Below are 18,483 nucleotides of genomic sequence, written 5' to 3' on the forward strand. Positions count from 1 at the left end.
CAGACGACCTTCTGTGCAAGGCGTATGACATGGGAGCTCGTATGGGTCGCTTTTGGAACTCCTTTTCTCATTTGATGCTAGGCCTGTCGGTTTCCCTTGAGACGGTGCCAGTGGACCAACCAACACATGGGCTGGTTCATGCCTCCTTGCAGGCTTTCGCCCTCATGACAAGGGAACTAGGGCGTCTGCTCTCTACATTAGTGCAAGCTCGCCACCAAGTATGGCTGGCACAGTCTCCGCTTTCTGAGGCCAGTAGGAAGACCTTGAGGGATGTTCCAGTTCTTCCTGGAGAACTATTTGGCCCGGCCGCCCTGGAGGCTCTACAGCACACGGCCCAGGCTTGCCGTACAACGCAACAGTTGGTGGGGCTTCAAAGGCGGGGGTCTCATCGACCGGCTCAGGCTGCCCCTCCCGTTTCTTCACGTAGGTACACACCACCGCCCCATCACTCCCCCGTTCATGGCTCGGACTTGCAACAGGCCCCAAGGTTTGGGTTTCGTCCGTCCCGTGCGTCCCGTTCCTCACAACACGGCCGTCGCCCCCACAAGCCCGTGGGGCGTCGAGGGGCCTCCAGATGAGGTTACAGGGCCGGCGGTAGGACATTTTCCCCCTGGACAGCTGGAGTACTGGACGGCTCACTCCCCAGATACTCCCCGGCCTCCTGTTCCTGGTCGGATCTGAATGACTGTTATTCAGGATCCGACCAAGGCGCAGGCGCTCTCTCAGGAGATTCGCACCTTGCTGGACAAGGGGGCGATAGTTCCTGTGGACCCCCTGCTGGATTCAGGGGGCTTTTATGCCCGATATTTTTTAGTACCCAAGAAGACAGGAAATTTACGCCCAGTTCTGGATCTCAGGGGTCTTAATATGTTTTTAAAGGTGCTCCCCTTCAAGATGTTGGCGGTCAAACAGGTGCTCCAGGCGATCTCCCCAGGCGACTGGTTCACAACAGTAGACCTAATGGATGCATATTTTCATGTCCCCATTGCACCGCCACATTGGAAGTTTCTCCGCTTTGCTTTCCGGGGAGAACACTTCCAGTTCAGGGTCCTGCCATTCGGGCTATCTCTGTCCCCTCGAGTGTTTACAAGGTGTGTCGCTGCAGCCTTGTCCCCCTTGCAGGCCCAGGGGCTGCAGATTCTGCCCTATCTGGACGACTGGCTCATTTGTGCGCCCAGTCACGAGCAGGCCCTTCAAGATACACAGACTGTGCTCAGGCACGTGGCCAACTTGGGGCTGCGAGTGAACTTGGCAAAGAGCTGCCTTGTGCTGTCACAGGTCGCAACTTTCCTCGGCATGGTCCTCGATTCCCGTACAGCGACTGCACGCCCAAGCAGGTCGACGATATATATAATGTTGCGGGACTTTCGACAGGGGAATTCTCTTCCATACGTCTTGTTCCTAAGCCTCTTGGGCAAGCTGACTGCGGCCGCAACGGTGGTTCCTCTGGGGCTGCTGTCTTTGCGCCCCCTTCAGATGTGGCTCAACAGCCTACACCTGGACCCCACACGTTAGTATCACAGGCGGCGGCGGCGGCGGCTACCCGTATCTCCCCAGTGTCTCTATGCAAGTGGCGGAACGAGGCCTTTATGACGCAGGGCGTTCCGCTGGGGCCTCTTCCTTCCAGAAGGGAGGTTGTGTACACTGACGCATCCCTCCTAGGCTGGGGTGCAACATGGCAGGGGCGGATGGTGCAAGGGTCATGGTCCCAGAGGCAGAGCAGGCTTAACATCAATGTACTGGAGTTCTTGGCTGTCAAGCTTGCTCTGCGCCATTTCTTGCCACACCTGCGCAGCCGTCATGTCATCAGTGTGGTTTTTCACATAAATCACCAGGGCGGCACAGGGTCGGTGACCCTGTTCAGGATTGCACAACGGGTCCTGACTTGGGCGCCTTGCCAGTCTGAGCGCTCACATTCCGGGGGTTCGGAATGTGTCCGCGGACTTCCTGTCTCGCCATCGGCCGCTACCGGGGGACTGGCAGCTTCACCCGGAGGTGGTGAGGGACATTTGGGAGACCTTCGGCAGGACACAGATCTTTTTGCCGTCCGCGACACGACACATTACCCTCTGTGGTTCTCGCTGGCGGACAGGGCCAGCCCACTGGGTCAGGACGCACTGGCTCACGACTGGCCCAGGACGATGCTCTGTGCATTTCCCCCATTCCCCTTGATTCATCAGATGCTTCTCAGGGTCCTTCAGGAGGTCTCCTGCTAGTGGCCCCGTTTAGGCCGGGGAGGACATGGTTTCCTCTGCTTCGCAGGCTCTGCTGTGGCAGAGCGAGACGTCTCCCCCCCAGGCGGGATCTCCTCCCTCAACTAGGGGTTCAGATTCTGCAGGGCCCGGCCTGACCTTCTCGAGGTACGCTCAGTCTACCCGTCGCCTGTATTCCTGCAAGTGGAAACTGTTTGACGTCTGGTGTCGCAAAAGCGGTGAGGATCCAGTGCATTGTGCTGTGTCAACGGTGCTCGCTTTCCTGCAGGAGCTACTTGGCCAGGGGCGCTCTCCATCTACCCTGAAGGTATACATTGCTGCAATCTCTTGTTGGGATGTGGGGTGGAATGGTTTCTCAGTTGGCCGTAACCAAGATATTTCCCTTTTTCTAATGGGTGCCCGGCGTTTGCCTCCGCCCGGCCGTTCTGTGGTCCCGGCATGGGACCTGTCCCTGGTGCTTGAGGCGTTGCAATCCCCTCCATTTCAGCCTCTGTCGCAGGTTGACCTTAAATGTCTTTCAATGAAGACGACATTCCTTCTGGCGATGGCCTCGGCGAAGCGGGTGAGTGAGCTCCAGGCTTTGTACGTGGCAGACTCCTGTTTTCGGTGGCACCCCGACAACTCTGGGGTTTCCCTTTGGCCGAATATGGATTTCGTTCCAAAGGTGATTTTGTGATCTGCTTCTGAACAGTCCTGTCCGTGCGCCTGAGGCATATGTACGTGCTACAGCATTAATACGCAAATTTTTGTTTGTTTCGCTGGCCCGCATAAGGGCCAGGCTCTGTCCAAACAGCGTCTCGCGCGCTTGATTGTTGATGTAATCACTGAAGCCTCTGCTCGACAGGGGCGACCGTTGCCTTCGGGGGTGAGGTGGCACTCCACAAGGAGGCTCTCAACATCGTGGGCCGCTATGAACGGGGTGTCTTTGGACGTGATCTGTGCGGCGGCCTCTTGGACATCCCCGAATACCTTTGCAAGATTCTACAGCGTGAATGTGGTTTCTCCACAACCGCTGGACGAGGTTCTCCGGCAACACTCTTCTGGTCCCATTGAGGTATGGTTTTGTCTATTCCTCGGGACCCTGCTGGTATTCGTCATCCAGTGCTTTATGCACCGCCTCTGGCGGTCAGTAGGGATAAAATAGAACGAAAGTTACGACTGTAACTATGGTTCTATGAATCCCGGATGACCGCCAGAGCATCCGGTCCCTCGGAATTCTCGTGCTTTGCAAGAAGGTTTCTAGGGACTGAGCTCCCGGTGTCACGTGAACTATATAAACTCACGTGAACCACCGGGGGTCAAAGGTGACTTTTTTGTTATTAATTCTCGACCTGTGCATGCGCAAGGATGATCATCCAGTGCTTTATGCACCGCCTCTGGCGGTCGTCCGGGATTCATAGAACCGTAGTCTCCTCACATCTGGTTGGTTTCTCCTCACATCTTGTTGGTTTCTCCTCATATCTTGTTGGTTTCTCCTCATATCTTGTTGGTTTCTCCTCACATCTTGTTGGTTTCTCCTCATATCTTGTTGGTTTCTCCTCATATCTTGTTGGTTTCTCCTCACATCTTGTTGGTTTCTCCTCATATCTTGTTGGTTTCTCCTCATATCTTGTTGGTTTCTCCTCACATCTTGTTGGTTTCTTCTCATATCTTGTTGGTTTCTCCTCACATCTTGTTGGTTTCTCCTCACATCTGGTTGGTTTCTCCTCACATCTGGTTGGTTTCTCCTCAGATATCTCGTACGTGCTGAAGCTGGAGTCTCACCCTCACACGACTTGTTGGCCTGGACAGACCCTATACTTCATGGCTCCCAGTTTCCCGGACAAGCAGCGCTGGGTTTCTGTGCTGGAGTCTGTGGTGGCCGGGAGCCGAGGCCCCAGAGACAAAGGAGAAGCAGACGCTGTAAGACCTTCTGCTTTTCATAAATCCTCTGTCCAAAAGTGCTTATCCTGTCCGTCTAACTAAAAACTGTTCTCCCATGGTCCTGTTCTCCCATTGTTCTGTTCTCCCATGGTCCTGTTCTCCCATGGTTCTGTTCTCCCATGGTCCTGTTCTCCCATGGTCCTGTTCTCCCATTGTTCTGTTCTCCCATGGTCCTGTTCTCCCATGGTCCTGTTCTCCCATGGTCCTGTTCTCCCATGATCCTGTTCTCCCATGGTTCTGTTCTCCCATGGTTCTGTTCTCCCATGATCCTGTTCTCCCATGGTTCTGTTCTCCCATGGTTCTGTTCTCCCATGGTTCTGTTCTCCCATGGTTCTGCTCTCCCATGGTCCTGTTCTCCCATGGTCCTGTTCTCCCATGGTTCTGTTCTCCCATGGTCCTGTTCTCCCATGGTCCTGTTCTCCCATTGTTCTGTTCTTCCATGGTTCTGTTCTCCCATGGTTCTGCTCTCCCATGGTCCTGTTCTCCCATTGTTCTGTTCTTCCATGGTTCTGTTCTCCCATGGTCCTGTTCTCCCATGGTTCTGTTCTCCCATGGTCCTGTTCTCCCATGGTCCTGTTCTCCCATTGTTCTGTTCTTCCATGGTTCTGTTCTCCCATGGTTCTGCTCTCCCATGGTCCTGTTCTCCCATGGTCCTGTTCTCCCATTGTCCTGTTCTCCCATGGTCCTGTTCTCCCATGGTTCTGTTCTCCCATGGTTCTGTTCTCCCACGGTTCTGTTCTCCTATGGTCCTGCTCTCCCATGGTCCTGCTCTCCCATGGTTCTGCTCTCCCATGGTCCTGCTCTCCCATGGTTCTGCTCTCCCATTGTCCTGTTCTCCCATGGTTCTGTTCTCCCATGGTTCTGTTCCCCCATGGTTCTGTTCTCCTATGGTCCTGCTCTCCCATGGTTCTGCTCTCCCATGGTCCTGCTCTCCCATGGTTCTGCTCTCCCATTGTCCTGTTCTCCCATGGTTCTGTTCTCCCACGGTTCTGTTCTCCCATGGTTCTGTTCTCCCATGGTTATCTTCTTCTGGGTTGTGTCGGTGGCTGTAGGCCGATGGTTCTGGTTCTAAGAGGCAGAAGACTCTCTCTCCTCTGGTGCAGGTACAGTCGCCCCCTAACCTCTCTGTGTCACTGCAGCGCCCCCTAAACTCTCTGTGTCACTGCGGAGCCCCCTAACCTCTGTGTGTCACTGCGGAACCCCCTAACCTCTGTGTGTCACTGCGGAACCCCCTAACCTCTGTGTGTCACTGCGGAACCCCCTAACCTCTGTGTGTCACTGCGGAACCCCCTAACCTCTGTGTGTCACTGCGGAACCCCCTAACCTCTGTGTGTCACTGCGGAACCCCCTAACCTCTCTGTGTCACTGCGGAACCCCCTAACCTCTCTGTGTCACTGCAGCGCCCCCTAAACTCTGCGGGTGTCACTGCAGAGCCCCCCCAACCTCTGTGTGTCACTGCGGAGCCCCCTAACCTCTGTGTGTCACTGCAGAGCCCCCTAACCTCTGTGTGTCACTGCGGAACCCCCTAACCTCTGTGTGTCACTGCGGAACCCCCTAACCTCTGTGTGTCACTGCGGAACCCCCTAACCTCTGTGTGTCACTGCGGAACCCCCTAACCTCTCTGTGTCACTGCGGAACCCCCTAACCTCTGTGTGTCACTGCAGAGCCCCCTAACCTCTGTGTGTCACTGCGGAACCCCCTAACCTCTGTGTGTCACTGCGGAACCCCCTAACCTCTGTGTGTCACTGCGGAGCCCCCTAACCTCTGTGTGTCACTGCAGCGCCCCCTAAACTCTGCGGGTGTCACTGCAGAGCCCCCTAACCTCTGTGTGTCACTGCAGAGCCCCCTAACCTCTGTGTGTCACTGCAGAGCCCCCTAACCTCTGTGTGTCACTGCGGAGCCCCCTAACCTCTGTGTGTCACTGCGGAACCCCCTAACCTCTGTGTGTCACTGCGGAACCCCCTAACCTCTCTGTGTCACTGCGGAACCCCCTAACCTCTCTGTGTCACTGCAGCGCCCCCTAAACTCTGCGTGTGTCACTGCAGAGCCCCCCAACCTCTGTGTGTCACTGCAGAGCCCCCTAACCTCTGTGTGTCACTGCGGAACCCCCTAACCTCATTGTGTCACTGCGGAGCCCCCTAACCTCTGTGTGTCACTGCGGAGCCCCCTAACCTCTGTGTGTCACTGCGGAACCCCCTAACCTCTGTGTGTCACTGCGGAGCCCCCTAACCTCTGTGTGTCACTGCGGAACCCCCTAACCTCTGTGTGTCACTGCGGAGCCCCCTAACCTCTGTGTGTCACTGCGGAGCCCCCTAACCTCTGTGTGTCACTGCGGAGCCCCCTAACCTCTGTGTGTCACTGCGGAGCCCCCTAACCTCTGTGTGTCACTGCGGAGCCCCCTAACCTCTGTGTGTCACTGCGGAGCCCCCTAACCTCTGTGTGTCACTGCAGAGCCCCCTAACCTCTGTGTGTCACTGCGGAGCCCCCTAACCTCTGTGTGTCACTGCGGAGCCCCCTAACCTCTGTGTGTCACTGCAGAGCCCCCTAACCTCTGTGTGTCACTGCGGAGCCCCCTAACCTCTGTGTGTCACTGCAGAGCCCCCTAACCTCTGTGTGTCACTGCGGAGCCCCCTAACCTCTGTGTGTCACTGCAGAGCCCCCTAACCTCTGTGTGTCACTGCGGAGCCCCCTAACCTCTGTGTGTCACTGCAGAGCCCCCTAACCTCTGTGTGTCACTGCGGAACCCCCTAACCTCTGTGTGTCACTGCGGAGCCCCCTAACCTCTGTGTGTCACTGCGGAGCCCCCTAACCTCTGTGTGTCACTGCGGAGCCCCCTAACCTCTGTGTGTCACTGCGGAGCCCCCTAACCTCTGTGTGTCACTGGACCCAGGACATTTAACGTTTCACTTTAGTATCGTTTTTCCTTCTGTATCAAACAATAGTAAGAGATGATGTCATCACCTTGACACACCTTCATCAGAACTATCACACAATGGACCACGCCCCTGACCACGCCCCTGACAAACACGACGCTCAAGACGATGATAAAAACAATATCGCCCAATCGCTTTAGGGTTTAGTCCCATCCTGTCTGTGCTCTGAGCTGCTGACCGGTGTGTGTTTGCTGTGGTTCTGACCTCATGTTTTTAGTGGCTAATGTGGGACCCAGTTTCATATTTGGAAATCCAAGTGTGCGTTTCATAGCAACCAAAGAGCCAATCAGGAGCGAGCTCCTTCCCTTAGATTGACACTTGTCATGTGTCGATGGAAAGTTTGGGTGCCAGACTCACTTCCTGTTTGGAACGCGCCTCTAAAAGCAGATGATCTGACCTGTGTGGCTCTCTGATTTGACCTGTGTGGCTCTCTGATCTGACCTGTGTGGCTCTCTGATCTGACCTGTGTGGCTCTCTGATCTGACCTGTGTGGCTCTCTGATCTGACCTGTGTGGCTCTCTGATCTGACCTGTGTGGCTCTCTGATCTGACCTGTGTGGCTCTCTGATCTGACCTGTGTGGCTCTCTGATTTGACCTGTGTGGCTCTCTGATCTGACCTGTGTGGCTCTCTGATCTGACCTGTGTGGCTCTCTGATCTGACCTGTGTGGCTCTCTGATTTGACCTGTGTGGCTCTCTGCTGCTGGTCCTGTTCTTAACCTGCTCTTTGTGTGTTTGAGCAGAAACTCTTGGGGAACTCTCTGCTGAAGCTTGAAGGAGACGATCGTCTGGACATCAACTGCACCATGCCCCTCACCGACCAGGTCAGAGTTCTATTGTTCTGATGTTCTAGAATGTTCTAGAGAAGCAGAGTGTTCTGAACATTCTAGAGGAACAGATCTGAACGTTCTAGAGGAGCGGAGCGTTCTGAACGTTCTAGAGGAGCTTTAGTAAGGCTGTGTTCCTCTCTCAGCTCGTCCTGGTGGGCTCTGAAGAAGGGTTGTAGTAACACTGTGTTCCTCTCTCAGCTCGTCCTGGTGGGCTCTGAAGAAGGGTTGTAGTAACACTGTGTTCCTCTCTCAGCTCGTCCTGGTGGGCTCTGAAGAAGGGTTGTAGTAACACTGTGTTCCTCTCTCAGCTCGTCCTGGTGGGCTCTGAAGAAGGGTTGTAGTAACACTGTGTTCCTCTCTCAGCTCGTCCTGGTGGGCTCTGAAGAAGGGTTGTACGCTCTGAACGTCATAAAGAACTCACTCACTCACATTCCAGGATTGAGCTCAGTGTTTCAGATCCAGATCCTCAAAGATCTTGACAAACTGCTCATGATCACAGGTATGTGTATATGTACTCTGATATGTACTGTATGTACTCTGATATGTACTGTATGTACTCTGATATGTACTGTGTGTACTCTGATATGTACTGTATGTACTCTGATATGTACTGTATGTACTCTGATATGTACTCTGATATGTACTGTATGTACTCTGATATGTACTGTATGTACTCTGATATGTACTGTATGTACTCTGATATGTACTGTGTGTACTCTGATATGTACTGTATGTACTCTGATATGTACTGTATGTACTCTGATATGTACTGTATGTACTCTGATATGTACTGTGTGTACTCTGATATGTACTGTATGTACTCTGATATGTACTGTATGTACTCTGATATGTACTCTGATATGTACTGTATGTACTCTGATATGTACTGTATGTACTCTGATATGTACTCTGATATGTACTGTATGTACTCTGATGTGTACTGTATGTACTCTGATATGTACTGTATGTACTCTGATATGTACTCTGATATGTACTGTATGTACTCTGATATGTACTGTATGTACTCTGATATGTACTCTGATATGTACTCTGATATGTACTGTATGTACTCTGATATGTACTGTATGTACTCTGATATGTACTCTGATATGTACTGTATGTACTCTGATATGTACTGTATGTACTCTGATATGTACTCTGATATGTACTGTATGTACTCTGATGTGTACTGTATGTACTCTGATATGTACTCTGATATGTACTGTATGTACTCTGATGTGTACTGTATGTACTCTGATATGTACTGTATGTACTCTGATATGTACTGTATGTACTCTGATATGTACTCTGATATGTACTGTATGTACTCTGATATGTACTGTATGTACTCTGATATGTACTCTGATATGTACTCTGATATGTACTCTGATATGTACTGTATGTACTCTGATATGTACTGTATGTACTCTGATATGTACTCTGATATGTACTGTATGTACTCTGATATGTACTGTGTGTACTCTGATATGTACTGTATGTACTCTGATATGTACTGTGTGTACTCTGATATGTACTGTATGTACTCTGATGTGTACTGTATGTACTCTGATATGTACTGTATGTACTCTGATATGTACTGTATGTACTCTGATATGTACTGTATGTACTCTGATATGTACTGTATGTACTCTGATATGTACTGTGTGTACTCTGATATGTACTGTATGTACTCTGATGTGTACTGTATGTACTCTGATGTGTACTGTATGTACTCTTATATGTACTGATATGTACTGTATGTACTCTGATATGTACTGTATGTACTCTGATGTGTACTGTATGTACTCTGATGTGTACTGTATGTACTCTGATGTGTACTGTATGTACTCTGATATGTACTGTATGTACTCTGATATGTACTCTGATATGTACTGTATGTACTCTGATATGTACTGTATGTACTCTGATATGTACTGTATGTACTCTGATATGTACTGTATGTACTCTGATATGTACTGTATGTACTCTGATGTGTACTGTATGTACTCTGATGTGTACTGTATGTACTCTGATATATACTGTATGTACTCTGATGTGTACTGTATGTACTCTGATATGTACTGTATGTACTCTGATATGTACTCTGATATGTACTGTATGTACTCTGATATGTACTGTATGTACTCTGATATGTACTGTATGTACTCTGATATGTACTGTATGTACTCTGATATATACTGTATGTACTCTGATGTGTACTGTATGTACTCTGATGTGTACTGTATGTACTCTGATATATACTGTATGTACTCTGATGTGTACTGTATGTACTCTGATGTGTACTCTGATATTTAAAGTGAGTACATGAAACATCCACTTCTTTAAATGGAATGATGGTTTGTCCAGGAGAAGATCGTGTCTTGTGTCTCGTGGACATAAAGAAAGTGAAACAGTCTCTGTCTCAGTCTCACCTGCCGACCCCTCCTGACCTTTGCCCCCTGGTGTTCGACACAGTGAAGGGCTGTCACCTCTTCTCCTCCGGCAAGGTCAGAAATACTACTGTACTTCTCTACTGCTGTAGTACACTACTGCAGTACTGCTGTATAGTAGTACTGTAGTACACCAGTACTATAGTACTGTAGTACAGTAGAACAGTACTGCTGTACTACAGCAGTACTGTAGTACTGTACTACACCAGTACTGTAGTACTGTACTACAGCAGTACTGTAGTACTGTACTACACCAGTACTGTAGTACTGTAGTACAGCAGTACTGCTGTATTACAGTACTACTGTACTACAGTACTACTGTAGTACAGTACTGCTGTACTACAGTACTGCTGTAGAACAGTACTACTGTACTACAGTACTACAGTACTGGTGTAGTACAGTACTACAGTACTGGTGTAGTACAGTACTACAGTACTGGTGTAGTACAGTACTACAGTACTATTGTACTACAGTACTACTATACAGCAGTACTGCAGTAGTGTACTACAGTACTGCAGTAGTACAGTACTGCAGTACTACTCACACTGCCACCTCACAAGTACTTTACTGTCAGTACTGATACATGTACTGCTGGTTCCATCATGACTTGACTTAAGTTTCTTTCCTCAGATTGACAGTGGCCTGTGCATCTGCGCTGCCACGGCAACCAAGATCACCATCATGAGACACAACGAGAGCCTCAACAAGTTCTGCATCCGCAAGGTGAGAACAGAGTTCTCTTTGGAACGGGGAGTTCTCTTTGGAACGGGGGGTTCTCTTTAGAACGGGGGGTTCTCTTTAGAACGGGGAGTTCTCTTTAGAACGGGGAGTTCTCTTTGGAACGGGGAGTTCTCTTTAGAACCAGGGGGTTCTGCCTTCAGAACGTTCTAACCTGGGGGGCGGGGCAAGTGTCGGAGGGCTGGAACGCAATCATCGGTGTAACATTATAAGCATTGTAGTATATATATACATATATATACATATATATATATATATATATATATATATATATATATATATATATGTATATTCTGTAGTGTAATATATATATATTTAATCTATTATTTAATTCATTTCATGTCTTTATTAAGAACATTAATCCTCAGGATGGAGTCATTTTAATGTGTTTGAAACGGCACATTTCATAAAAGAACAGAAGATCTTTGATCTTTGTTTTTGTTTCTTGTGGAAAGGCCCAGTATAAACCAGGTCATACTTGTGACACATGTGTGACACGTGTCACACACGTGTCACACATGCACACGTGTCACACATGCGTCACACATGAACACGTGTCACACATGAACACGTGTCACACATAAACACGTGTCACACATGCACACGTGTCACACATGTGTGACACGTGTGCATGTGTGACACGTGTCACACATGCACACGTGTCACGTGTTCATTTGTGACACGTGTGCATGTGTTCATTTGTGACACGTGTGCATGTGTGACACGTGTGCATGTGTGACACGTGTTCATGTGTGACACGTGTTCATGTGTGACACGTGTGCATGTGTGACACGTGTTTATGTGTGACACGTGTTCATGTGTGATGCATGTGTGACACGTGTTCATGTGTGACACGTGTGCATGTGTGACACGTGTTCATGTGTGACACGTGTGCATGTGTGACACGTGTTTATGTGTGACACGTGTTCATGTGTGATGCATGTGTGACACATGTGCATGTGTGACACGTGTTCATGTGTGACACGTGTGCATGTGTGACACGTGTTTATGTGTGACACGTGTTCATGTGTGACGCATGTGTGACACGTGTGCATGTGTGACACGTGTTTATGTGTGACACGTGTTCATGTGTGACGCATGTGTGACACGTGTTCATGTGTGACACGTGTGCATGTGTGACACGTGTTTATGTGTGACACGTGTTCATGTGTGATGCATGTGTGACACATGTGCATGTGTGACACGTGTTCATGTGTGACACGTGTGCATGTGTGACACGTGTTTATGTGTGACACGTGTTCATGTGTGACGCATGTGTGACACGTGTGCATGTGTGACACGTGTTTATGTGTGACACGTGTTCATGTGTGACGCATGTGTGACACGTGTTCATGTGTGACACGTGTGCATGTGTGACACGTGTTTATGTGTGACACGTGTTCATGTGTGACGCATGTGTGACACGTGTTCATGTGTGACACGTGTGCATGTGTGACACGTGTTTATGTGTGACACGTGTTCATGTGTGATGCATGTGTGACACGTGTTCATGTGTGACACGTGTGCATGTGTGACACGTGTTCATGTGTGACACGTGTGCATGTGTGACACGTGTTTATGTGTGACACGTGTTCATGTGTGACGCATGTGTGACACGTGTTCATGTGTGACACGTGTTTATGTGTGACACGTGTGCATGTGTGACACGTGTTCATGTGTGACACGTGTGCATGTGTGACACGTGTGCATGTGTGACACGTGTTTATGTGTGACACGTGTTCATGTGTGACACGTGTGCATGTGTGACACGTGTGCATGTGTGACACGTGTTCATGTGTGACGCATGTGTGACACGTGTTCATGTGTGACACGTGTGCATGTGTGACACGTGTTTATGTGTGACACGTGTTCATGTGTGATGCATGTGTGACACGTGTTCATGTGTGACACGTGTGCATGTGTGACACGTGTTCATGTGTGACACGTGTGCATGTGTGACACGTGTTTATGTGTGACACGTGTTCATGTGTGACGCATGTGTGACACGTGTTCATGTGTGACACGTGTTTATGTGTGACACGTGTGCATGTGTGACACGTGTTCATGTGTGACACGTGTGCATGTGTGACACGTATTCATGTGTGACACGTGTGCATGTGTGACACGTGTTTATGTGTGACACGTGTTCATGTGTGACACGTGTGCATGTGTGACACGTGTTCATGTGTGACGCATGTGTGACACGTGTTCATGTGTGACACGTGTTTATGTGTGACACGTGTGCATGTGTGACACGTGTTCATGTGTGACACGTGTGCATGTGTGACACGTATTCATGTGTGACACGTGTGCATGTGTGACACGTGTTTATGTGTGACACGTGTTCATGTGTGACACGTGTGCATGTGTGACACGTGTTCATGTGTGACGCATGTGTGACACGTGTTCATGTGTGACGCATGTGTGACACGTGTTCATGTGTGACGCATGTGTGACACGTGTTCATGTGTGACACGTGTTCATGTGTGATTTATCAGTTCATAACGTGTGCTGGTGTCATATATCATGTGTGCCGGTGTCATATCATGTGTGCCGGTGTCATATATCATGTGTGCCGGTGTCATATATCATGTGTGCCGGTGTCATATATCATGTGTGCCGGTGTCATAAATCATGTGTGCCGGTTTCATATATCATGTGTGCCGGTGTCATATATCATGTGTGCCGGTGTCATATATCATATGTGCCGGTGTCATATATCATGTGTGCCGGTGTCATATATCATGTGTGCCGGTGTCATATATCATGTGTGCCGGTGTCATATATCATGTGTGCCGGTGTCATATATCATGTGTGCCGGTGTCATATATCATGTGTGCCGGTGTCATATATCATGTGTGTTCAGGAGATCGAGACGTCGGAGCCCTGCAGTTGTATTCACTTCACTGGTTACAGCGTCATCATCGGAACAAACAAGTTCTACGAGATTGAGATGAACCAGTACGTTCTAGAAGGTATGTGCTCTTTGAGTTCCTGGAACCACTTTACTCTGGTTCATGTGTGTTTTTTGCAGAGTTCCTGGTTCATAGTTCCTGGTTCATATGTGTGTTTTATGCAGAGTTCCTGGCTCACAGTTCCTGGTTCATATGTGTGTTTTGTGCAGAGTTCTTGATTCATAGTTCTTGGTTCATAGTTCCCGGTTCATAGTTCCCGGTTCATAGTTCCCGGTTCATAGTTCCCAGTTCATAGTTCCCGGTTCATAGTTCCCGGTTCATAGTTCCCGGTTCATAGTTCCTGGTTTATAGTTCCTGGTTCATATCTGTGTTTTGTGCAGAGTTCCTGGATAAGAACGACGTGACTCTGGCCTCGGCCGTCTTCGCCGCGTCCTCGCACAGTTTCCCCATCTCCATCGTCCAGGTGACGAAGGCGCCGCAGAAGGACGAGTACCTGCTCTGTTTCCACGGTAACACCACAATCTGCATCACCAATTGTGTTTCCCAACCAGAGGTTCTGCGAGCACTTGATGATTGATGAGGATGTGGACACAGATGAATTGATAATTAAAGTTTAGAGACAATAATGGTTGTTACCCACTGATCTACATCATCAGGTGTTCAGGTCCTTCTCCTTTAATGCAGAGTTTGGGGTCTTTGTGGACGCGTACGGACGAAGGAGCCGAAGTGAAGACATCAAATGGAGCCGCCTGCCGCTGTCCTTCGGTCAGTCTCACAGCTCAACACTGTTTAGCCCTAACCCTGAACATCACCTGAACATCACTGAACATCACTAGAGCATCACTAAAACCTCACCTGAACCTCACTAGAACATCACCTGAACCTCACCTGAACATCACCTGAACCTCACCTGAACATCACTAGAGCATCACTAGAACATCACTAGAGCATCACTAGAACATCACTAGAACATCACCTGAACCTCACTAGAACATCACCAGAACATCACTAGAACATCACCTGAACATCACTAGAACATCACCAGAACATCACTAGAACATCACCTGAACATCACCTGAACCTCACTAGAACATCACCTGAACGTCACTAGAACCCCACATGAACATCATTAGAACATCACTAGAGCATCACTAGAACATCACTAGAACTTCACCTGAACATCACCTGAACCTCACTAGAACATCACCTGAACCTCACTAGAGCATCACTAGAACATCACCTGAACATCACTAGAACATCACCTGAACTTCACTAGAACATCACCTGAACGTCACTAGAACCTCCCCTGTACATCACTAGAACATCACTAGACCCTCACCTGAACATCACTAGAGCATCACTAGAACCTCACCTGAACCTCACTAGAGCATCACCTGAACCTCACCTGAACATTACTAGAACATCACCTGAACATCACTAGAGCATCACTAGAACATCACCTGAACATCACCTGAACATCACTAGAACATCACCTGAACCTCACTAGAACCTCACTAGAACATCACCTGAACATCACTAGAACCTCACTAGAACATCACCCGAACATCACTAGAACATCACCTGAACATCACTAGAACATCACCTGAACAGCACTAGAACCTCACTAGAACATCACCCGAACATCACTAGAACATCACCTGAACCTCACTAGAACATCACCTGAACAGCACTAGAACCTCACTAGAACATCACCCGAACATCACTAGAACATCACCTGAACCTCACTAGAACATCACCTGAACCTCACTAGAGCATCACAAGAACATCACCTGAACAGCACTTGAACCTGACCTGAACATCACTAGAGCATCACCTGAACCTCACCTGAACATTACTAGAACATCACTAGAGCATCACTAGAACATCACCTGAACCTCACTAGAACATCACCTGAACCTCACTAGAACATCACTAGAACCTCACTAGAACATCACTAGAACCTCACTAGAACATCACCTGAACCTCACCTGAACATCACTAGAGCATCACTAGAACATCACTAGAGCATCACTAGAACCTCACCTGAACATCACTAGAGCATCACTAGAACCTTACCTGAACCTCACTAGAACATCACTAGAGCATCACCTGAACCTCACTAGAACATCACTAGAACATCACCTGAACCTCACTAGAACATCACCTGAACATCACCTAGAACCTCACTAGAGAATCACTAGAACCTCACTAGAACCCCACCTGAACATCACTAGAGCATCACCTGAACCTCACTAGAACATCCCTGAACATCACTAGAGCATCACTAGAACATCACTAGAGCATCACTAGAACATCACTAGAGCATCACTAGAACCTCACCTGAACATCACTAGAGCATCACTAGAACATCACCTGAACATCACTAGAGCATCACTAGAACATCACCTGAACCTAACTAGAACATCACTAGAACATCACCTGAACATCACTAGAACATCACCTGAACCTCACTAGAACATCACCTTAACATCACTAGAACATCACTAGAGCATCACTAGAACATCACTAGAGCATCACATGAACATCACTAGAACATCACTAGAACTTCACCTGAACATCACCTGAACCTCACTAGAACATCACCTGAACCTCACTAGAACATCACCTGAACCTCACTAGAACATCACCTGAACGTCACTAGAACTTCACTAGAACATCACTAGAACCTCACCTGAACATCACTAGAGCATCACTAGAACCTCACCTGAACATTACTAGAGCATCACTAGAACTTCACCTGAACATCACCTGACCCTCACTAGAGCATCACTAGAACATCACTAGAACGTCACTAGAACCTCACCTGAACATCACTAGAGCATCACTAGAACCTCACCTGAACATCAGTAGAACATCACCTGAACCTCACTAGAGCATCACTAGAACATCACCTGAACCTCACTAGAACATCACTAGAACATCACCTGAACCTCACTAGAACATCACTAGAGCATCACTAGAACATCACCTGAACCTCACTAGAGCATCACTAGAACATCACCTGAACGTCACTAGAACCTCACATGAACATCACTAGAACTTCACATGAACATCACTAGAACATCACTAGAGCATCACTAGAACATCACTAGAGCATCACTAGAACCTCACCTGAACATCACTAGAGCATCACTAGAACATCACCTGAACCTAACTAGAACATCACTAGAACATCACCTGAACATCACTAGAACATCACCTGAACCTCACTAGAACATCACCTTAACATCACTAGAACATCACTAGAGCATCACTAGAACATCACCTGAACGTCACTAGAACCCCACATGAACATCACTAGAACATCACTAGAGCATCACATGAACATCACTAGAACATCACTAGAACTTCACCTGAACATCACCTGAACCTCACTAGAACATCACCTGAACCTCACTAGAACATCACCTGAACCTCACTAGAACATCACCTGAACGTCACTAGAACTTCACTAGAACATCACTAGAACCTCACCTGAACATTACTAGAGCATCACTAGAACTTCACCTGAACATCACCTGACCCTCACTAGAGCATCACTAGAACATCACTAGAACGTCACTAGAACCTCACCTGAACATCACTAGAGCATCACTAGAACCTCACCTGAACATCAGTAGAACATCACCTGAACCTCACTAGAGCATCACTAGAACATCACCTGAACCTCACTAGAACATCACTAGAACATCACCTGAACCTCACTAGAACATCACTAGAGCATCACTAGAACATCACCTGAACCTCACTAGAACATCACCTGAACGTCACTAGAACCTCACATGAACATCACTAGAACCTCACATGAACATCACTAGAACTTCACATGAACATCACTAGAACATCACTAGAGCATCACTAGAACTTCACCTGAACATCACCTGAACCTCACTAGAGCATCACTAGACCCTCACTAGACCCTCACCTGAACGTCACTAGAGCATCACTAGAACCTCACCTGAACATCACTAGAGCATCACTAGAACCTCACCTGAACATCAGTAGAACATCACCTGAACCTCACTGAACATCACTAGAACCTTACCTGAACATCACTAGAGCGTCACCTGAACATCATCTGAACGTCACCTAAACCTCACTAGAGCATCACCTGAACATCACTAGAACATCACTAGAGCATCACTAGAACATCACTAGAACATCACCTGAACCTCACTAGAACCTCACCTGAACATCACTTGAACATCACTAGAGCATCACCTGAACCTCACTAGAACCTCACCTGAACATCACTAGAACATCACTAGAGCATCACCTGAACATCACTAGAACATCACCTGAACATCACTAGAGTACCACTTGAACATCACTAGAGCATCACTAGAACATCACCTGAACCTCACTAGAACATCACTAGAACCTCATCCTGAATATCACTAGAACATCACCTGAACCTCACTAGAACATGACTAGAACCTCATCCTGAACATCACTAGAACAT

At 48.4% G+C, this 18,483-nt stretch overlaps 1 protein-coding gene across 1 annotated transcript in view; it reads left to right on the plus strand.

The window, feature by feature from the left end:
- LOC140372582 (citron Rho-interacting kinase-like) overlaps window positions 1–18,483 on the plus strand; it is a 49,023-nt gene that overhangs the window by 6,735 nt on the left and 23,805 nt on the right. Inside the window, exons 5-13 of the mRNA XM_072459719.1 lie at window positions 3,946–4,115; window positions 5,189–5,239; window positions 7,811–7,891; window positions 8,261–8,396; window positions 10,265–10,404; window positions 10,978–11,070; window positions 13,952–14,060; window positions 14,381–14,509; window positions 14,685–14,765. Coding sequence (XP_072315820.1) covers window positions 3,946–4,115; window positions 5,189–5,239; window positions 7,811–7,891; window positions 8,261–8,396; window positions 10,265–10,404; window positions 10,978–11,070; window positions 13,952–14,060; window positions 14,381–14,509; window positions 14,685–14,765 — 990 coding nt within the window. The remainder of the gene's footprint in view (window positions 1–3,945; window positions 4,116–5,188; window positions 5,240–7,810; window positions 7,892–8,260; window positions 8,397–10,264; window positions 10,405–10,977; window positions 11,071–13,951; window positions 14,061–14,380; window positions 14,510–14,684; window positions 14,766–18,483) is intronic.

The sequence above is a fragment of the Eucyclogobius newberryi genome, unplaced genomic scaffold (genome assembly GCF_026437365.1).
Source record: "Eucyclogobius newberryi isolate DKJ021-1_F unplaced genomic scaffold, fEucNew1.0.hap1 SCAF_26, whole genome shotgun sequence".
In the NCBI taxonomy this organism is placed as follows: Eukaryota; Metazoa; Chordata; class Actinopteri; order Gobiiformes; family Gobiidae; genus Eucyclogobius; species Eucyclogobius newberryi.